Source organism: Callospermophilus lateralis, chromosome 1 (assembly GCF_048772815.1).
Source record: "Callospermophilus lateralis isolate mCalLat2 chromosome 1, mCalLat2.hap1, whole genome shotgun sequence".
NCBI lineage: Eukaryota > Metazoa > Chordata > Mammalia > Rodentia > Sciuridae > Callospermophilus > Callospermophilus lateralis.
In genome coordinates, this window is record NC_135305.1 from 194934968 (window position 1) to 194958172 (window position 23205).

The 23205-nt window shown below is 42.2% G+C and overlaps 1 protein-coding gene across 1 annotated transcript in view; it reads right to left on the reverse strand.

The window, feature by feature from the left end:
• Gadl1 (glutamate decarboxylase like 1) overlaps positions 1-22873 on the reverse strand; it is a 455087-nt gene extending 432214 nt beyond the window's left edge. The window contains exon 1 of the mRNA XM_076868723.1: positions 22531-22873. Within this exon, the coding sequence (XP_076724838.1) occupies positions 22531-22564 (34 nt within the window). The 5' untranslated portion in view covers positions 22565-22873. The remainder of the gene's footprint in view (positions 1-22530) is intronic.
• Positions 22874-23205: the final 332 nt, after the last annotated feature.

Consider the following 23205-nt stretch of genomic DNA (forward strand, 5'->3'; position numbering starts at 1 on the left):
AATAAACCACAGAAATAGTATAAGATTTACCATTGTAACCATTGTAGAGTTATGTTCATTCATTCATACTGTTGTGCATCCAATCCTGAGAAATCCTTTCATCTTGCAGAACTGAAACTCTGTCCCCATGAACAACTTCCAGCTGTTCTTCCCAACCCTGGCAACCACTCTCCTACTTTCTGTCTGTATGAATTTGGTGATTCCAAGTACCTCATACGGTCTGTCATTTTGTGACTGACTTTTTTTTTTTTTTTTTTTTTTAGGCATAATGTCCTTGAAGTTTGTCTATGTTGTAGCATGTACTAGAGTTTCCTTCCTTCTTAAGGCTGAATATTGTTCCACTGTATACGTATACCACATTTTGTTTATCTGTTCTTCTATTGATGAATGCCTGGGTTGCTTTCACACTTTGCCTACTATGAATAGAATTTCTGTGAACGTGATGGTACAAATAGTTTTTGAGATCTCTACCTTTAATTTTTTGAGGTATATTACCAGAAGTAGAATTGCTGAACCATATGGTAATTCTTCTTTGCTTTTTTGAGGGGCTATCATGCTGCTTACCCTAATGATTGCAATAGTACATGTTCCCGCCATCAAAACACAAGGGCTTCAATTTCTTCTCATCATCACCCACACTTGTTATTCTCCATTTGTTTGTTTTTTAATACTATCCATCCTAGTGGAGGTGAGTTGATTACTTAGTTCCTTTTATAACCTTTCTTTCTTCTGTTCCCTGCTCCATCAGGGAACATTCTAATGTTTTTTAAGGTACATGTTGTAAGTATGCACTGCTATTTGTTCTGCACATCTTTTTATCCCATGTAGACAGATGGTTACATATTTAATTTTTCTTCTAAGAAAATTAATTAATTTCTACTAAGCACTAGCTTTTTAATGTCCACTTACTTTGCTATGTGTGCCGTAAGTCCATATCTTTTGACTCTTCCATGGTATTCATGTGTACAAACCACATTTTGCCTATGTATTTTCCTGGTAATAGAAGTGCTTCTAGCTCCCTGTCACTACAAGCAATGCTAGAATGGCCAGAGCCATATGCATCCTTGTATAGCCCTGTGTGAGAATTCTTTAAGCAGTGTACCCTGAAGCAGACCATTGGAGTATATGTATATTTCATATGAATACCAGATTACTCTCCTGAATGACTGCTAGAATTTATATGCCCACCAATAAGGTAGGTGGTCACTATGTGTCCCCATCCAGATTTTCTATATCTTCCCAGTCTAAATTAATTAATAAGTATGCTCCATCAATTATATGCATTTCATGGTGGTATCAGGGCTAAAACCCAGGGCCTTTTACACAGTGAGCAAGTGCTCAGTCACTGAGCTGGGCCTCTGCACTCTTGCCCCATCAATAAAAACTCCCATGGGAAACTTGTTTCAATAATGCTCATGGGTATTTGCCCATGTTTCCCCACTCTCTGTCTCTTTCCCTGTCTGCACTCCCTGACCTCTGTGTCTGTGGCCCCCAGGTGTGCCATGCGTCCCCACAGGATCTGTTAAGTAAGAAACCTATTTCTATCTTGTGTCTCTCCTAATCATTGAAGAGGTGCTCTCCATCTCAAAAGTACAAAATTACAAGATATCTGAAAAGTTGAGTATTACCTATGTAGATCCTTTTTTAAGAAATAATAGGACACATTGGAAACTAGTATTAGAAAAAAAAAGAGGGAGTAGCATTGATCATGACTCAAAAATATTCAAGACCCTTGGGGAATGGGAGAAGACTAAAATAAGAATTGAAGAATACTTGGAAGCAGAGCTTCCTTCCCCTTCTCTCTGACGTCATTTCTCATTTCATGCCTGGAGTTGTCCCAGATCTCCCAACCCTCTAAGATCTCAGTTCAGAAGGTTCACTAAGAACTTCACATCCCAACTCCAGCATCCCAGGGCAGGGATTGAGGAAGCCAACCAAATCTCCAACAATGGCAGAAGGCAAGGTCAGGACAGTAACAGAAGCAGGGCTTCCAGAGTGTACTCGTTTGGTGGCAGCTGGGAAAGAAAAGTCAAGGCTGTTCCACTATTGTATAAAGATTGAGGGGAGACCACCCAAAAAAGTTGGTAAATGAGTGTCTATGAGATTGGTGTGAATTTGTTTAATACCTGACAGTGTTTTCTCCCTGGTTCTCTCTGCAGAAACCAAGGGACCCCTGCACTTCAGCTCTGATTGCTGGACCAGCCTTGAGTATTCTTCTTCTAAGGAACCTGTTGGTGCCCCTTAGAGTTAGTGAAGAGGTCCCACCCAGCCCAGTAGCTGATTTCTGCATCCCTAATCCAAAAACTATGTATCAAGCTTATGGCTTCTGGTCCCTGACCAAGGTCCTAAAGGATAATAGATTCAGTTTTTCTCATTAAAAGTGTTCTAGCTAGGTAACTGTGTGGTCTCTAGGGCAAAATTTTGACTAAAGTAGAATACATATTAGACAGATTGTATATACACTATAAATATTCTACTTTCTTTCACATATACATACACTAACAAATAGCTAATATTTTTGAGTTCTCATTATGAGCAAAGCTTTGGGCTAAGCACTTAACATTCATAATAGCCATTCAGCATTTATGATCCTCCCACATAATAGCAACCATCCTCACCGTGACCCTAGGAGGAATTATTACTATCTCCAATTTGTAGTTGAAGAACCTGAGGGATAAATGATTAAGCAATTTGCCCAGAGTTAGAAACTGGTGGGTGTAAAGCTCACACACACGTACATCTGGTGCCCAACCTTATCATCTCAACACAGTGTTTCATCTTTGCATGTGAGTATGGGTTTGGTTTGTTGATTATTATTCACTGATCAATTGCTATTATTATCTCCTTTGGAATTCAAGGGCTCAAAAGGTGGTAGCTACCTCCTATTTGCTTTATGCTATACCTTATGTCTCATTCTAGACATATACCTGTAAATAGAGTGATAAATCCAGTGGATCAAAGGTTCCCAAGAGCATAGAATGTCTAATTTGAACATGGAAGGAAATCTCCTAGACCAAATCCAACTTGTGAGTTGGTGTAAACAACCCACAGGAAAGTATGGAAGGACAGAAGGACAAATAAACACAGCCAAAGAGAGGAGGTTCTTGGCATCTAAGTGTTCACAGCATCTTCTGAGTAACGCATAGAACAGAAGAATAATCCCAACCTCTGAGAGGCCCAGAGGCTAAGGCTACTGCAAACAGGACCAGTTCATTCCCAATTGTAGAGACTCTTCCCTGAGGACCTATGGGAGTTGCTGTAGCAGAAGAGAAAAGGGACAAGCTCTGAATGAACAAACAAACAAACAACAACAACCAAACCTTGTGTTTGAACCCTCTACTTTTCCTAGCATTCACTACATGACTGTGGAATTTTTTTCTTTAACTCCTTGAATTTCCATTTCTCCGTTTGTAAAATTATCTTTTCCTTACAATGTTGTGGGGAGCATTAGAAAGGATTCTTCATCCTTATGGATGGCACATAGGAGATGTTCAATAAGTCACCATCATTTTGGAAGGAGTGGGAATGACATTAGATAATTCACTGTACCCCAGTGACATTCTGGGGCCAAGGACAAAGGGCTGAGGTTTCTGGGTTCTTGTGAATCTAATGAGGCTGAGAAATGGCCAATTAGTCTGTATTCACCACCCCCTGCCCCCCTCCCACCCAACCCCCACCAAAGAAAAGATTCCCCACCTCCCATAACTCTGAAAATCCTTCACATAAAAATGACAGAAGACCTAATTTTAACTGGTTTAAGTAAGAAAGGGATTTAATTGGCTCACATAACAAAAGTGCTGGTCTCAGGATCAACTGGATTTGAAGCTTAACCTCAGATTTCAGGGGTCCCTCTCCTTCCCTTAATTCTATTTCTCATCATCTGGGTTGGCTCTACCACATGGTGAAACTTTAGAAATGTTGTTTAGGGAGGCTGCTCCTGGCTACAGTTTCACATAGTCTCTTTCAGTGATCCCTCAAAAATATTCCCTCCATGGGCACTCCTGAGAAAGTTGGGGATTCACACTGCTTGTACCAACTTGGCTCACACGTCCATCATTGAACCAGTTCTCCGGGCCAAGTCAAGGAAATTGTTTTGGTGGGCTTAGTCCGGGTCCCACATTCAGAACTGGGGCTAGGAGTGAATTCGGCCCCACCTACACTGAATGGTTAGAGAGTGGAGAAAGGGAGGTTCCCCAGGAAAAGTAAGTTGCTATTAGCAGAAGAAGAGAATGACTTTTGGCAGCAAAAATGACAGGTACATAAGTACCAGAGAACAACAGTAGAAACTATAATCATCAACATTTATTGACTGTTTACCATGCCCTGGGATAACCACTTTCCATTAACTATCTCATTTAATCCACAAAAATAATGCTGTGCACATATTGTTGTTATTGTTATTATCCCCCATTTAACAGACAATGAGATGAAAGTGAGACACAGAGAGACTAGGTAACTCCTCTGAGGTCATGATGTTCGTAAATGGCAGGGCTGAAATCTGAACTCAAGCCATGTGATACAAGAGTCCACACCTACTCTCCTGAGTTGAATAATGACCCCTGAAGACAACCAGGTCCTCATACCTGCAGTCTGTGAATGTTAACTTCGATGGCAAAAGAGACTTGGCAGATATAAACTAGTCAAGGATCTTGAGATGGGGAGACTCTCCTGAATAATCCCAATGAGTCCTAAATGTAAACACAGGTCCTGGTAAGAGGCAGACAGAGGGAAATTCTATTAGAGAAAAGAGAAAGTAGTCTGATGATGGAAGCAAGGATTGGAGTGAAGATGAAGGAAGAGGCCAATGGCCAAGGAGAGAAGGTGGCTGCTAGAGCTGAAAAGGGCATGATGCAATCATTCTCCTGGGGAGCCTCCCGAAGGAACCAGCTGCTGGCACCTTGACTTTACCCCTCAGAAACTGAGTTTGGTCTTCTGACCTCCAGAACCATAAGAAAATAGGGGTGTGTTGTTATAAGTCATGAAATTTGTGGTAGTTTGTTGTAGTAATCGTAGCAAACTAATACGGCCACCAAGCCAGTCCCTGCATGTGTACACACATGCACCCTCCCCCAGGTGAACAAATATCTTCATGGACTGAATGTGCCCTGTATCATGTCCCAGATAAAGCCAGTGCCTGAGAGGTAATATGATCTTAGAGGAAACTGTGTCTCTTCTATCCATTCCAGATCCATTCCAGTCTCTCACCACCTTCTTCTATATGCAGGGGGCTGATGTGTATGGATGATACCAACTGGCTAGGTGCCCTCTGGCTTCCAACTGGGTTCCCCTAATGGGGCACATCAATAGTAATCTAAGAGGGGCCAGGAGAGCAATGCTTGAGTATATCTCCCCCCAGCTTCTCATTTGACCACAGTCTGCCTGGATGTGAGGACCAGAGTCCACAGCTCCTAGGGGTGCTTTCTACAGCTGAGTCTTCTCAGCCTTCAGAACTGTGAGCTTAATAGACCTTTACTCATTATACATCTCCCTGTCTGTGCTACTCAGATATAGCGACAGAAAATCCACCAAGACACTTGATTTAAAAAAAAAAAAAAAAAAGAGGACTGTGGGGGTGGGCTCAGCCATCCCATCAGGTGAGACTTGAGAGGCTCTGGGTTCTTCCTGAGAAAAACAGGAGAAGCATGAAGGAATGTCAATGCGAGGGAGAGTCTCCATTGCTGGATTTGGAGATGAAAGGTGTTACATAGCAAGAATTACAAGCGACCTCTAGGAAATAAAAGAACAGCTCCTAGTCCACAACTGGAAAGGAAAGGAAAACATCAGTCCTATGACAACCACAACCGCAGAAACTGAATCCAACTGAAAACCCAAAAGAATTTAGAAATAGATTCTTCCCCAGAATGCTGTCGGAGGAACACGGCTAGGCCCGCACTGTGATTTCAGCCTTCTAAGACTCGAGCAGAGGATGCAGCACACAGGACTGATGTACAGGAATTACCCGTAAATAAGTGGGTGTGGTTTTAATCTGCTACATTTGTGATAAGCTGTTGCACAATAATAGAATACACATAACAATCTCCCAATTCAATCATCCAACTCCAACCAACTAGTCCCTGTGTCTCAAAAGAATGGAGAGAGTCATCTTGTCCTCAGTTGGGTCCCAAGTCCACCAGTGACCTGAACTGCTATGGCTACTGGGCCTAGCCCTACTTTCCACTGCTCACTCTGGGAAGAGAAAAGGACAAGGTTGGCAAGCTGTCTGCATGATATGCTTCTGCCCTTCCAACCTGGATGTGCTAGCTTTCTGTTGCTTATGTGCACTTCCTCTTGTCTTACTAGCTCAGGAGCTCATCAAAGGCAAAGGGGTGTTATGGTGCAAAAAGAAAAGCACTGTCTTAGGAGGCACAAGGAGCTCAATGTAAATCCACATAATTGCTGTGTGAGCTTAGGCAAGTCACTTAACCTTTCAGAAACTCGTCCCTCATTTTTTTCTTTCTTTTTTTTTTCCCTAAATGAACAGATCTTGCTGTGCTGTCCAGGCTGACTCTGATCTCCTGGGCTCAAGCAATCCTCCTGCCTCAGCTTCTTGAGTAGCTGGGAGCACAGATATATGTACCACTCCAAGCTTTCTTTCCTCATCTATGAAATGAAAATAATATATCTATCATGCACACATATTATGGGAACTAAATGAGATAAAATGAATAAAACCATTTGTGGATCTTCAATAAATATTTATTATCTTCTGCTATTTGTTTATTATTATTATTATTATTTGCACATCCTGTTCAAGTGCTCTACCACTGAGCTACATCACCCCACCTGTCATTTTAAAATCCATTTGTTATGTTTGCCAAAGCAGCTAGTACAATAGCATAAGCTCATTGCTGCATGAAATTTAAAAAAAAAAATAGAAACAAACACTGCCTATTAGATTGATGAGAAGGAACAGGGCCACCAACAGCATGGAAGTGATCCAGTGGTCACACAGCAATGATATCCAGAGAGGACCGAACTAGTAATAAGCCCTCTGGATTCTAGTTGGTCAAGAAGACAATAACAAATAGTGTGATGATCACATCAGGCTTTGACTGAAAGCACCCTGTACTGTGTTCCAGGTATCTCATTTAACACTTAACAAGGACGTTTTATAAGCACCTTATTTTATGCACAAGGGTAGAAAAATAGAGAGATGAAATTACTTCCCCCAATAAGGAAGAGGCAGGGTAAAACTTCAACCCTGGGTATACACGACTTCAAATTCCAAAGCTTTCAACTGCTCTGCTCCAAATTGCCATGAACGTGGATGGCATTCCTCTTTCAAAACCAGAGTTCAAGTTGGTGGAGACACTTATACCCACAGAGCCTGAAACTGAATAAGATGGAGTTCCTTTCATGGCCTTGTGGGTTGTTTTCAAATCTTTAAATTCTCAAGCATTTTTTTTTTTTTAAATCACAGGGCAAGGCAAATATCGCAGAAAAGGAAAATGGGTTTATGTCTGCCAAACCAAAAGTAGCTATTCAAAACAGCCCAAAGCAATTTTATCCTGTCTAGAGGGACACTCCATCATGAAATCTTCCAAACAAGTTCTGCTTGAGTTTCAGTTGTGGACAATTAAGATGAAATGAGGAGACTACTGTTCCCTGTATTTAGAGCCAAATGTCCGCCTAAAACTTCTGTGCACTGTTTGAGGTATCAGAAAAATGCCTGCATCGCCCCTGACAAACACTATCTCCTTCGGGACCTGGCATCCTCATCTCCATTCTGTATCCCAGCCAGGGCTTGGGGCCCTCACCTCTCCACCAGTCTCACAGCCCAGGAGAGTCAGTCAGGCTGTTGGAAACACCCCAAGGCACACTCTGATGGTTTCAATAACCTTGTCTGTTCCCCATTTAAGAGTCAGCCACTATTCAAGCCTTTTCAAGCCAGCTCAAAATTCACCTTGGCAAGGATTCTACCTTGTTGGACACTTCCCCTGGCCTTTCAAACTTCGTAAAGGGAATTGAGCCCTGCTGGGAATGCCCATCTGTCCTTGCTCTCCTCCTAGACTCTTTGTGAAATCCCCCACTGGGATGCCCTGGCTAATTGGGCCTTTTTATTATACAATGGCATCAGGAGAAACTAAAGGTGACTCTACACCAACCTCCAGGTGCTTGTCTCTGAGAGTCTGGAGGATCTTTGAACAACACACTGAAGTCTACAGTATTTGCTTACACAAATGCCCACGGTGTGGTTTTGAATCCTATGTCCCACAGAAATAAAATGATTCCGACTCATGTGCTACATGGACAAATTGTAAAATAAAACACATATGGAAAGTAAGTTGTAGATGCCCCTCCTCAGCTCTCCTCCTTGTCTGTGTGGCAGACGCAGCTCAACTTTCAAACCCAATTTACTCTAGATGTCACTCTTCTTTCCAGATCCCATCACAGAGCCCAGCTCAGCAGGCCACAATGCTCTCTCCTCAGTGCTCCTTGCACCTTTGCAAACCAAACATGGGGCTACTAGAGCTTGTCAGCAACTGCCCATAACAAAGCTCCTGGGCACAAGATTGGGCCAGAGAAATCCTGCTACAGAGGAGAGCGCCATTCGAGGTGTAGTCCGTGAACCATGATAATACTGGCCAACCATGAGAGAGGCACAGAAACCAAAACCAGCATTTAGAAGCCTCCATAGTTATTTGGCAAGACTGGGACATTTTACAGAAGTATCACAATTAATTGGAAACTTTAAAAAAAAAAAAACTTTTTAAAAAACTCAGCACTTGAGAAGCCATACTGGTAAAAAGGAAGGAAGGAGGGAGGGAGAAAGAAAGGAAGGGATGGAAAGAGGAGGAAGTGAAAGCAGCAGCAGTAAGAAAAAAATAAAAATAACAAACTTTTATGAAATGATTTATAACATGCAAAATATTTTTACATGTATTACATCACCGGGTCCTGCCCTCTGTCACCCTAGATCTCCCTTCTCCTCCTCGAACACTTTAAGCACATTTGTCCACCTCTTTTTCACTGTTCTCTTCTTTCTCTGAAGTGTGCTTCCCTCCACTGGTTCATTCTGTTAGTATGATGCTGACTCACTTGTCACCTCCTCAGGAAGCTTTCTCTGGCCCACCAGTCTAGAATAGGCTCCCTCCCCACTGTATACCATTATCATCGCTTCATCGTATAAACCTATTTATTTGTTTTTCCTCTATGTAACATGAGACAACCCAAAGCTACTTCATTCATGTATTTTCTTCTTGTTTAGGGCCAGTCTCCCCACTAGAACATGAGCCCTGTAAGAAAGAGCATGCAATACGTCTTGCTCACCTCCATAACTCCCACTGTTAGAATAGTGTCCCGCACAGTAATGAGTGGGTGAATGAATGATTTAATGTGTTAATGAATCATGTACGTAATTTTGTTTCCACTCAACATGCAAAATAATAATAATGACAATAATAATAATAATGGCTTTAGGACTTTGCCCAAAAGCATCTCAGTCTTCCCCAATGATACACAGCTCCTCAGTAGACCCAGGGCTCCAAATAAGATTCTCAAGTCCAAAAGCAGTGCTTCTCCCACCTTATAACATTGTAAGATATTAAAGTTTCTGGGGAAAGACTTCTAGAATCTTATGAGATCCAGTAGGCAAATACACAGAGCTAAGCAACTCAATGAAACCCTGTCTCTAAAGAAAATACAAAATTGGGCTGGGGATGTGGCTCAGTGGTCAAATACCCCTGACATAGGTGTACTTGACATACAGTGGATAAAAGATAGCCTCTTCAACAAATGGTGCGAGGAGAATTGGAAATTCATATGCAGCAAAATGAAAATAAACCCCTATCTCTCACCATGCACAAAACTCAACTCAAAGTGGATCAAGGACCTAGGAATTAGACCAGAGACCCTGCAACTAATAGAGGAAAAAGTAGTCCCAAATCTTCATCATGTCAATTGGGCCCTGACTTTCTTAACAAGACTCCGAAAGCACAAGAAATAATATCAAGAATTAATAAATGGGATGGACTCAAACTCAAAAACTTCTTCTCAGCAAAAGAAACAATCAATGATGTGAACAGAGAGCCTACATTTTGGAAGCAAATTTTTGCCACATGCACGTCAGATAGAACACTAATCTCTAGGATATATAAAGAACTCAAAAAACTTAACACCAAAAAAAAAAAACAAAAAAAAAAACACCCAATCAATAGCTAAGGAGTTGAACAGACACTTCTCAGAAGAAGATATACATTTGATCAAGAAGTACATGAAAAAATGTTCATCATCTCTAGAATTAGAGAAAATGCAAAACAAAACTATTCTAAGGTTTTATCTCATGCCATTCAGAATGGCAGAGAATACAGACAACAATAAATGTTGGCAAGGATGTGGGGAGAAAGGCACACTCATACATTGTTGGTTGGACTGCAAATTGGTGCAACCACTCTGGAAAGCAGTATGGAGATTTCTTAGAAAACTTAAAATGGAACCATCATTTGACACAGCTATCCCACTCTTTGGTCTGTACCCAAAGGACTTAAAATCAGCATACTATATTAAGGCAGCCACATAAATGTTTATAGCAGCTCAATTCACAACACCTAAACTGTGGAAGCAACCTAGATGCCCTTCAATAGATGAATGGATAAAAAACTGTGGTATATATACACAATAGAATATTACTCAGCATTAAAAGAGAATAAAATTATGGTATTTGCAAGTAAATGGATGGAGTTGGAGAATATCATACTAAATGAAGTAAGCCAAGCCCAAAAACCAAAGGCCAAATATTCTCTCTGATAAGTGGATGCTGATACATAATGGGAAGGGGGAGAGGCTTGGGAAAAATGAAGAAACTTTAATTGGGCAAAGGGTATAAAGGGGTGGGAAGGCTGCATATGGGTAGGAAAGATGGTGGAATGAGATGGACATCATTACCCTAGGTACATGTGTGACTGCACATAGGGTGTGACGCTACATCATGTACAACCATAGAAATGTAAAGTTCTGCTGCTAATGTATACAATGCATCAAAATTCATTCTGCTGTCATATATACCTAATTAAAATTAATTAATTAATTTTTTAAAAAAGAAAATTCACAGATATGTGTGTAGCTATAGTCAGCTTTCTCAGTTCTAAATAAAACTCCCTTTGGAACTAAAGAAGAAACAGCAAAAAGCCCAGGATATTGAGTAAGGGGTCTGCTTCCAGCTGAGGTGACATCTAACCCCTCAGCTACTCCCTTCTCTCCCAGGTCCAAATAATCTCATTGCTGTAAAAAAAAAAAAAGTGCAAATAAAATACTTTGGAGGGGGCTGGGGATGTGGCTCAAGCAGTAGCGCGCTCGCTTGGCATGCGTGCGGCCTGGGTTCGATCCTCAGCACCACATACAAACAAAGATGTTGTGTCCACCAAAAACTAAAAAATAAATATTAAAAATTCTCTCTCTCTCTCCCTCTCTCTCTCTCACTCTCTCTTTTAAAAAAAATACTTTGGAGGCAGATACACCTGAGTTCAAATCCTGATTATTTTTACCTTCTTACCTGACAAAGCTTCTACATCTCTCCCCTCCCCAGTTTCTTCATCCCCCTATGTAAGTCCATTTTTTATTACTATAATGAAATACCTAAGGCAGGCTAACTTTATTTGTAGAAAGGTTTATTGAGCTCACATCTTCAGAGGCTGAAAGTCCAAATGTGTGGTGCAGGCTCTAGTGAGGGCCCGTCTGGTCATCACCTCAGGGTGGATGTCAATGGTGGGAACACATGCAGAAAAAAAAAGAGATCACATGGCAAAATGTAAGCTGAAAGGCTATGGTCCTGTGGTCCTTTGCAAGGGCTCTCCTCCAATTAACCTAAGGACCTCCCACATGTCCCCACCTCTTAGAGTTCCCAACATCTCTATACCATCACTACACTAGGAACAAAATTCTTGACATGTAAACCCTGGGGTACAAACCACATGCAAACCATAGCACCCCCTTTACAGGATGTGTGTAATGACTCCAAGGAATGACACAGGTGACGTGCCCTCCAAGGGCATTTGACCAACACAAATTCCTCTCCTTTCTTCTTCCTTTAACATCTATCAGCTTATTATGCTGGTGCCAAGTGGAATGGAGAATGAGTACAGAATGAATGTGTCTTTAAAACCACTCAGCTTTTCACTGTAGTTAAAAGCTCTTTCTTTAGCCCTATCTTGTGAGACCTTCAGATTTATACCCCCAACTAAATAATTTTTTAGCCAGTCTGTATCTTCATATGCAGCTTCACTGCTCAGAAAATGACCACTGAGTGGACCCTTATTTGCACAAAGGAGTTAACAGCTGCTTCAATTGCTAAAATGCAGCCATATGAGGAAACAGCATTTCTGAAAACTAAAATCTCCCACCTTACTCTTGTCTTCTAGCAGCTCAATTAGTGGAAAGAGAGACAAGGGTTCAAATCTCAGGCCTGCCAGAGTTACCTCATATGTCTAACCCTCAGTTTTCAGGTGGTAAAATGAGCCTCGTATTTCTTACCTGGAGGCGTTCTGGTGAGCCAGAAGACGATACAGTGCAAGCTCTGGAGGGTGCTCAAAGAGCAGGAGCTTTATTTCCTCCCGCAAATACTCAGTGTTGATCCCAGGAGGAATGCAATCGTGAGAGGGGAGGGCCGCTTCACAATGCACAATGCTGAGAACATAGCAGGCCTTCAAGAGGTATTTGATGAATGAATGAAATGAAGGGTGCATTGTTAGCACAGTCAGACAGGAAAAGAGGTCCATCTCCTGAAATCTGGCCCTGTGTTCCAAAATGGGATGTCATGACCTTCACATGTATTCACAAGAACTCACCACAAACCATGGCAGTTTATTCTAAAAGCCTTGCCCGTCTTTCAACTCCCCCATGATTTGGCTCAAGAGTGCTTGATTTAAGGCCATCTGGGAGTGGCGACATGGCCCATCAGTTGTCTGATGGAAGGTTCTGAAAGGAACATCTCTGTAGCCACCAAAGTGGCTCTGTTCCCTCGTAGGAGATCTCTCATAGGAGAAGATATGAAATTCCCATCCTTAATGCCATCTGGCCCTGATTTTAAAAATGTTCATTCAGATGGAGACTGCTCACTGCAGCACCTGGATTTTCAACTGGGCCCCACCACTTTCTGTCAAGAAAATAATGCTTGAAACACCATCTTGCAATTAGAGAAGAATGGGAGAAGACAGTCAGGCAAAGATTGAGGTCTTGAGAGGAACCCCCATGCTGGGGTTTGCAAAGCTATGAAGAAGTTTAAATCCAACACTTAGCAGGAGAGATGTAGTTGTCTGTCAGACATCAAGCGTGGTTTGCAAAGCTGTCAATCACTGCTGTGAACTACAAAGTCACTGTGTGAACTGGCCAGGACCCAGGAGGATTTCCACAAAATGAAAATTCAGATAAAGGAAATGCCAGTGAGCCCCAGGAACAATGAAATTCTTAATAATACTGGTGTATCAGGACTCCAAAGCCACACCAGGGTCCCTCCCTCTCCTTGTCTCTCTCCCGACCCCCATTTCCTCCTGGTCCTTCTTCTTGCTCTCCCCTCTCCCTTCTTTTTTTCTTTCTTACTCTTCTTTTTTTTCTATCTTTCTAAATTTTGTCTGCTTCCTTCAGGTTTTGAGAGCTTTACAGAACTAAAGGAGCAGTAAAAAGGAACCCAGGACATAGCTTATTAAGGAAAGTTTTTATTTTGAAATCTAAATTTCTATAAAATCACATACATGGATTTATTTTCTTTTCCTTCCCTTTTTGAGAAAAGGGCTAATAGCAAGCTGATGTGCGAAATTTGATTTTTAAAACAAATTGACATCAAGGGGAAATATAAGTCAATGCAAACTCAATGTTTATCTATCTACCTACGTCATTTTACATAATTAAATAAATTCTTCCCAAGCATCTAGCATATACTATGCCTTTGTCTCCTCCACTCTGCCCCAGATCAATTTCACTACAAATTTTATTTCACTCCAGCCCTCGCTGGGACTTACTTCAGTGCTACTTGGAGTCTTTCCACATTTCTCTGCTCAGTACTCTCTGCCATTCTCTGCACAGGCAAATGCAAATCTTTATGCTCATCTGAGCTTTTACCTTATCACCACACTCTATTTAGGAAAGCCCCTCACCTCCTCCTTCACATGGAAATAGGAAGCCTAAGGCAAGGAAATAGGAATTAGGAAACATAAGAGCCTCCTCACCCATCTACTTCCAAGTTAACCTGTGTGAGATCTGTTATGGTTCAGAGATGAGGTACCCCCCAGAAGCTCATCTGTGAGACAATGCAAGAAAGTTCAGGGGTAAATGATTGGATTATGAGGTTAGTCCACCGATATGGATTAACTGGGCAATAACTGTAGGTAAGCAGGGCATGGCCAGAGAAGGTGGGTCACTGGGGACATGTCTTTTTTTTACTTTGTCCCTGGTGAATGGAGTGTTTTCTCTCTCCCCCCCCTTCTCTCTCTCTCTCTCTCTCTCTCTCTCTCTCTCTCTCTCTCTCTCTCTCTCATTCCTGATTGCCTTGTTCTGAGCTGTTTTCCTCCTCCACACCCTCCTACTATGATGCCTCACCTTGGGCCCAAAGCAATGCAGCCAGCCATAGGTGGACTGATACCTCTTAAGCTTTAAACCCCAATTAAACTTTCCTCTGCTAAAATTGTCATTGTGAGGTCTTTTGGTCATAGAAGCTGACTGACAAAGCTGACGGAAACAGGATCCCACTGGTGCTATCCCAAGATAATGATGATGGTGAAATACTATGAATCCTATTCCACCCCATGTCACCTGCTCAGGAAAACGATCCTGGAGATCAATCCTCCTCTCTCCAGATCTTTACCTTGTCTTTCTCTCCCGGTTCTTCCTCATCAGTATTTAAACATACTTCAGGTTATTCCATCTTGAAAACAGACAGACAAAACCCCTCTTCTGCAGGGGCTGGCCCTTCTGGTTCTCTCTTCCCTTTTCTTCCACATCATGTCCTCACTCATGGAAAGTAGCCCTACAACCATTGTCCCACCTCCTCTCTAAGGAGGAGAGAGTTTCAGAGTAAAGCAGTCTCAAGTCAGAATGGTTCTTTCCCCACCTGATTTATGTGGTTGTGGGCACAGGATTTAACTTCTCTGCATCTCAGTTTTCTCAAGAAAAACTGGAGTAAATATTAATTGTCCTTACCAGGTTTCTGTGAATACAAAATATAAAATATGTATCATAAAAGAACTTAGCACAGTGATAGGCACATAGTAAGCTCTCAAATGATAGCTGTTATTATCATTTAATTCTTAAACGTTTTGTAATCTGGCTTCTTCTCCTGCCATTCCACTATCGTTGCTCTTTCCTAAAATTTTGTTATTGCTACATTGAAGCAAAAATGATGTTTTAGAATTATCACACTTGATCCCTTTAGGACACGTGATGACTTTTCCTCTTTATAAGCTCTCGTTCACTTCTTAGTCTCCCTCCTCTAACATTCCAAGGCCTGAAGATACCTGTAGATAACCCCTGGAGTGTCATCCACCACTGGCTGTATACTCTTCTCACATTTTCTTGACCATCTCAACTTCTCCTGTCTTCTACAGACTGACAGGGCCCAATTGACGTCGGCAGTTCAGAACTTTCTCCCACATCCCAGATTCAAAGATACAAATACCTGAAAGACTTCTCCACAAAGATGACTCATAGGCACTTCAAACTGGTCCTAAGCAGACATAGTCATCTTCTCCCATCTTCCTGTATGGATTGTCACTTACCCACCTGTCTTTCCATAAACTTCAACAACACCTGTCCCCAGCCCCAATTCTACCTCCTACGTGTGCCCCAGTCCAACAGCTTATGTGCCACGGTAGCTCACCCTCGTCCCCAGTCTTACTGTCACAATTTTCCAAGTGAGAGGTGCATTGCCTCCCTTCTCTACTCTATTACCAGAATGAGCATTCTTTATCTATCTCATTTGAATCAGACTTTGGAACATCCAGGAAAACACAAAGAATGATAAAATGGACACCCATGTTCCTAATACCCAGAATTAATAGTGATGTTTTTAAAGCAAAAATCTTACCGTATCACTGGTCTGTAAAATGATCAATGGTTCCTCTTTGTCCTTAGGATTATTTTCAAACCCAGCAGAAAGGTTGACATGACTTTTTAGACTTCTAGCCTCATCACCACATCTTCCCACTCAGCAGTCTGAAATCCAGATCAGATCAAACTACTTGTATTTCCCCCAAAACGCCAAGCTCCCTCTCCCTTGTAGGCCTTTCTATCTTTGAGGAAGAAGACACAGAAGGAAAGAAACAGCCCAAGTATAGAAGACAACAGAAATAAACACTGGAAAGTAGCTGGCAATCAGCCCCTAGAAGTGATACTCACAGCAACAACTTAGAATATGTGAGAACATTGCAGAACATTAGAAGTGCTTGGAAATTTATTTAAATCCAGCTTCTCCTGCTGTCCACATCTGAACTTACCCATCAGGCCTTCAAAGATAATAAAGTACATACACTGTATGTTTTGCATCTTATGGCTTTTTAATGTACTCTAAAGAGAGCGTATAATATGTGGAGACTGATGATTATAACTCTCTAAGTCCAGTGGAAGGCAGAACTCTTTCCCCTGACATCCCTTTCCAGGAGCAGAGGTGATCTTTGAATGGAGAAGACAAGAAGGTCACTAACTTCAATTAAGCAATTCTTTTCATGAAGAACAGAGGAAGCATCCAAAGGTTTTTGGCAATTCCTTTGTTTTATGGAGGTAGTTAAAAGGAAATCAAGAAGGGAGAGAAATCTTTCCAGTTCTTGTGACAGGCCTCACAAATTGTCTTATTTTAAGGAAACACAAGTATTTCCTTTGCTATCCAGTTATGGTAAATAATGCCTAGGAAATGGCACAGCCGTTGTAAACCAGAATTCTCTTACTCCAGTCCTATTGAAGTCAGTCCTCAAGGGTACCTGTATCATCACCTACCTCTCTGGATTGATAGAATAATCAGTGAAGTACCAGTATGTTGTGCACTCACAACACCAGAATATTATTTATAAAATGGGTAACTGGTGTGGAGGAAAATGGATTGTACAAATAAGCTGCCTAATTCACAAGGTTGTAATGGAAATTGCTCCGATTTTTGTGGATGGTTTAAGATAGAAGCTTTGTTGTTATTTTCAGAACTCAATAGTTGTTAACTGATCACACTTCTGCTTCTCTGATGATTTTTTTCAAAATGTGAGAAGAGAACCAAAGGGGCTTATTGTTGACTTTAAAAAATGATAAGGATGAAGAGAAAAGAAAGAAAATTGATGGGTGAGTTCTGCATGTGTTAGCTGGGATTTTTGTTGAGGATTGATTTTTTCCCCATTCCGCAGGAGAACATTTATTCTGGAACATAACTGACTTTCTAGTAAAGTGAAATATTTTCAAAGTGTCACAGTTCCAATTATGTAAAAAATATATTTCCTTTCAGAACAGGTGTTTTGAAAAAAATTAAACTTGTGTCAAGATGGATATTTTAATTTGTAATGGGAAGTTAACCCAGAGGGCTATAATTAGGACTCTAAACTATCCTTTAATTTATTATTTAGAACTTTATAGCATTATACACACACGCTCACATTTTTCAACCCTCCAAGCATGGTTTTGAGCAGATGTGCTTGAAGGTGCCAGTAACATCTAAGTGATGCTCTGAACTACATGGTAGGGTCAATAGAAGATTGATAAGAATGCATATTACTAGTGAGAAGTTTCGAGAAAACTCCACTTCTGTATGATACAGTCCATGCTGTACAATAAGGTTCCACATGTGAACATGTGGCATGTGTGTGTACACACACACACACACACACACACACACAGAGAGAGAGAGAGAGAGAGAGAGAGAGAGAGAGAGAGACAACATTATAGAAGTGCAGTAGGGAGAAGCACAGAAGGAAAAAGCATTGTGAGCTCATCTTTTTCTCTAGAAACATCACCCATTGGAAGGGTCAAGCTGTCCCTTAGATAATTAAAGGGGTACCACGTATTCAGTGCCAACTATATGCCAGGTACCATATGCCAGTTGCTAGTCTTCTCCAAGAATGACCTCATTTTATTCTCCCAACAGTTGTACTTTGTGAATTGGAATATCCCTATTTTACAAACAAGGAAACAAAGGTGAGCTTCATCACCAAAATACCACATGACCTTAGGAAAAGCAGCAAGGTCATTTGTATCTAAATTGTACTTGCTTCATGGAGGCAGGCCTCCCAACTTCAGCAGGAATCAAATTGGGTTTTCTGTTAGTCTATTCCAAGAAATTTACAATTGAGATTCAGAGAATGGCATTTTTTTGTATTTATTTATATATTCTTTCTTTCACAATAGTATGCATTAATTTTAAACTAAAGATAAATATTGGGAAGGAGGATACGGTACAAACGATAAAAGGTGTTAGAGATGGACAAAGAAGGGAGGAAAAATGGCTGGAAAAGCAATCAGGTCCAAATTGAGAAAATTCCATGCACCACCTTTCGTTAATAATCCTTGTTGGAACTCTATTTCTGTCCCCAGGATACCTCAATCTCTTGCACCTAAAAACTTCCAGAATTTTTGCCTCATTACATGTTAAAAATCCTAAAATATTTCTCCTGCAGCAAAATTTAATTATTCTAGATAAAGAAATTCCTGACATTCATGAACTTTCCCACCCAGTGAGCACACTCAGCTCTCTGTGCTACAGTGTTCCCGGTCTCCTAGCTCTGGGAAACAATCTTGATTTATGCAGGGCAAGGAGGAAAGGTGACAACCACTCAGCATTTGTATCATGACCCCACACAACTGATCTATCCCTACAATGCACTTCTCCCCCAAAACACCCCCTCTTATTTTCAGCTGTTTTGTCTTGAAGCAAGAACTTTAATCTAACCAGAAGCAGTTAAATGGAATTATTTCCTAGCAGACATCACTAATACTACCTTAAATTCAAAATATTTCTGCCTTTAAAAATTTGAAATTGACCAAATACGTCCTTTGAAGTATAGAAAGTTCCTTTTAAAAAACTTAACTAAAAAGTGTGTTCTCCTTTTTTGGTCAGCTTTCTACTACTGTAACAAAATACCTGAGGTAATAAAGTTTAAAAGAAGAAAGATTTGTTTGGGCTCACATTTTTAAAGTTTTTTTATGCTCAGTTGGCCCCATAGCTTTGGGGTAGAATATTGTGGAGGGAGTGTCTGTCATACTGGCCTCATGGTACTTAGGAAACAAAGAGGTGCCAATATCACCTCCAAGGGCATTCTCCTTGTGACCTAACTTCCTCTTACCTGCAACTCTTGACTCTTAAAAGTTCTACCACCTCCCAATAGTGCCACAGACTGACAACAAAGCTTTTAACACAGCGGGCTCTAGGGACACTTATCCAAACGGCAGCATCTCTATATACGGTTCTCTTTCTACACAAAGAGAAGGTTCCTAGTGAGAAAGTGGGCAATGCTTCTTGTTTGAGACAATCCAAAATAAACACATACACACACACACAGAGAGACATTTTTGTATTCAAAGATTAAATGGGAATGGAGGAAGAGCTATACGAAAGGACTTGTGATATATCTGAACAAATAGTATTCCAAATAGTTCCAGGATCACCCAGGAGGGAATTTCCACTTGCACATGCTACGGTTTGCCACAGGCAGATGAGAGCTTCTAATTCAGAACATATGCTGGGCCTCCACCTATAAAAAATTCTACAAGCAACAGCACGCCCCGCTTAGAATAACGATGCATGTATTCTGGCTGAAAACATTCTATAGCTCAACAGATGGCTCTCTTCTGGGGCTTAAGACAGGCAGGCATTGGGCAATAGCCTGACAACTGTGAAATACTGACCCAGGGAGAAGAAAATCAGAGCCCAGGGAGATGGCCGATCTTTTGTGAAGTACACCATTTTCTGGGTGTGCCCTGCTGGAAGCTCTCCCAGAACACAACAACAAAACAATTTCTTTGTTTCAGAAGCATGTCAAGGAGTTCATAAAATAAGAACCACTGGTGCAAGTGAAATTCCATGAATTCTTTTTTGTGACACTGCGAATCTTTAGATTTTATTTGTTTATGCACTCAGAAGTTGCACATCTCGATTACAGCTTTGTCCCTCTGGCAAATTCCAGCCCCAAATTTCTTGTTTTCCCGGTGTGGATTCTCTTCTTTACCAGAGGGAAAAATAAACCATGGCCATTAACTGATAATGAGGTTGGCCTGGTCCTTACCCCGACCCCCATCAAGACAGGCACTGTCCTAGTTCAAAAGCAGGACTTCCCCCTGCAATTCCCCAGGCAAGACATCCAAAACTGGACTCATTATTCTCCCTCCAAGACACAATCCTCCTTTTATTTCCACAAATGGATAAATGACTACAAAATCCACCTTCCATTGTCCAGTCCAGAAATCTAGATGTCATGTCCACTACCTCTTGCATCAATGACCAAACCCTGTCACTCTGACAACCTATATCTCCTCCAGTCCATCTCTCTCTCTCCAGCTCCACTCTTACCTCCAAGCCCAGCTCCCAACATAGCTCAGATTGCATATCTCTTCCCTAAAGCACTTACAGTGGCTCTTAAAAAAAAATTGGGCATAAAGTGCAAAGTCCTCACCACAACTTAGGAGGTCCTTCAAGTCCTTTCTTTTATCCGAATCCTCATCCCACACCACACCCCAGTTAGCACTTCATACTCCAGTGATTCCTAACATGATGTGGCTTCCCCCAAAGCACTGGACTTTCATGTTTTCACCGAACATTTATATACACTGTCCTCTTTGGCCAAAACAACATCTTCTACTTAACTCCTACTTGTTCTTGAAGCCTCCCCTTTGCTCCCGAGCCTCCATTGGCTCCATCTGCTCATTGTCCTTCCATCTGCTTATAAGCCTCTTTCAAGTCACAGCACTTCTGCTACCATCTTGGTGCCTGGGTCCTGTGAATATTATACCCTAAGATTTAAAACCTGGAACTTACTCAATACTCAGTACCTTTTAATAAACAATACTTATTCAATGATTGAATGACATACCGAACTGATAAATTACACTCCTGATTAGTGGAGTAGTCGACAGCACATCATTCTGCCTCTCTACCACCGCCCTTCTCACTCATTCCTTGTCACTTACTGACTTTTGTCACTTACTGATCAGGTCCTCTTTTTACCAACCTAGTCCCTCCTTGAACCCTCTGGACTTGGTGTATATGTGTGACATCCCTGCAGCCTGACCCTGGGCATTCCCATGGTGTCTCTGATTTGGCCCACCATTATATTTCCTTATCTTTCTATGTCTTATAAAATTAGTTTTTGTCCCCATCCAATTGACTCATATGTGAGCCTGTCAACACTTCTGCCCCACCCACCCCACTCATGAAGTGACCAGTCAGGCATTTGCATAAGCAGCCACAATACTTGAAAAAACTATACAACTTTCGTCTCCTTGAGATATTAAGGCAGGACATACACAGCTTTGTGGCAGGTATGTTCTCTCTTGAGCCAAGAATGAAGGTTAAAGCGGAGCTACCTGCTAACCTTTGACCACAAGTGCCTCCAGCTGCCTCTGCCATGGCATCACAAGCCCATTCCTTATCTTCTTGTTGAATAATCCCATGGAGTCATCACAGAGCTGCAGTTACCCATGGATAGCTGTGGGAGGCCATCCTCGCACGTGATTTGAGTTACCTCCCTGGCTGGGTGAGAGGCGCCTAGACACAGCTGTGTCAGAGCTTTCCCCACCCTCCTCCAGGTCCGAGGGATTATCCATAGAGAGGCGTGTCTGGCCACTGCCGGAAGACCCAATCATCGCCCCTGACCTTAGGATGCTGCCCCCCTTAACCTTCATTGGATGGGATTTTCCCCAGAAGTTTTTGTTCCCCAATAAAATCCCACTCCCTGGCATGTTCTCTCTCTCTCTCTCTCTCTCTCTCTCTCTCTCTCTCTCTCTCTCTCTCTCTCTCTCTCCCCCTCCCCCTCCCCCTCTCCCCCTCTCCCCCTCTCCCCCTCTCCCCCTCTCCCCCTCTCCCCCTCTCCCCCTCTCTCCCCCTCTCCCCCTCTCCCCCTCTCCCCCCCTCCCTCTCTCTCTCTCTCTCTCTCTCTCTCTCTCCCTCCCTCCCTCCCTCCCTCCCTCTCCCTCCCTCCCTCTCCCTCTCCCTCTCCCTCCCTCTCCCTCCCTCCCTCTCCCTCTCCCTCCCTCCCTCTCCCTCTCCCTCTCCCTCCCTCTCCCTCTCCCTCTCCCTCTCCCTCTCCTGCTAGTCTCTTCTGTAAACCTCGCCACCATATTAGGTGGCTGGAGGCGGGAGCTAGGAGAAGCCGTCCCGGAGCTGGTATTAAAGGTAATAAGAGTCTTGTCTCTTTAATTAAAAACTCCCTAGCATTTACTCATGAATCGAAGAACCTTCTTTCATGAAGCCAGCGCTAGTCGCGTGGCAGAGATAACTAGGCTTTATGGTCTTGATAGGCAGCATCTCCCCAAAGCTTCTGTTTTGTGGCAGGAATATTCAGAGGTACAATGATTGAACTGTGAGAGCTTTAACCTACCAGTCCATCCCAGTTTGAATGGAGGGGGTGGTAATGGTACCTGTATGCAGGTGGAGGTAGATCCCTGGGTACATCCCCTGGAAGGACTGTTCTTCCTATTGTTCCTTCTTCCTGGCCTCTCTGCTTCTTGGCCCCACCATGAGCTGAGCAGCGTCCCCATGATGTCCTGTCTTACCTTGAGCCCAGAGCAATGGAATCAGCTATCAATGAACTGAGACCTCTGAAATTGCAAGTCCCAAATAAGCAATCCCTCCTCGAAGTTGTCCTTGTCATATATTTTGGTTACAGTAATGCAAACGCCGACTAAAACGCTGGGTCTCAAAATCTTGAGCAAGTTTTTCCTGTAAACCAAACACTGTGGAACACAGCGGTATTAAGGAAGGTCATGCTGTCCCTACAGAGAGGGTTCTGCCAACTTCTTGGCTGTTCTAAAAGAGAAAGCTCCTCCGTCACACCCACAACCTTGCTGGATGCCAGAAGTCACAGGCAGACCCTGTTATGACATGCAGCTAAGAACCCATGCACCAGGATACTCTCACTCAATATTTAAACTCAGAGTCCCAACACCAGCCCTGAGTCCTCTCCCATTCCCATTCTCCAGGCCCCGTTCTCTGCCACTTCACTGTAAGTTTTTCCACGGACACTGGTAATGGCTTCTGCCACTCAGCTTTCAGTGCTAAAATCCTAGTCTTGATCCTGCCGCTGCTGCCCTCAA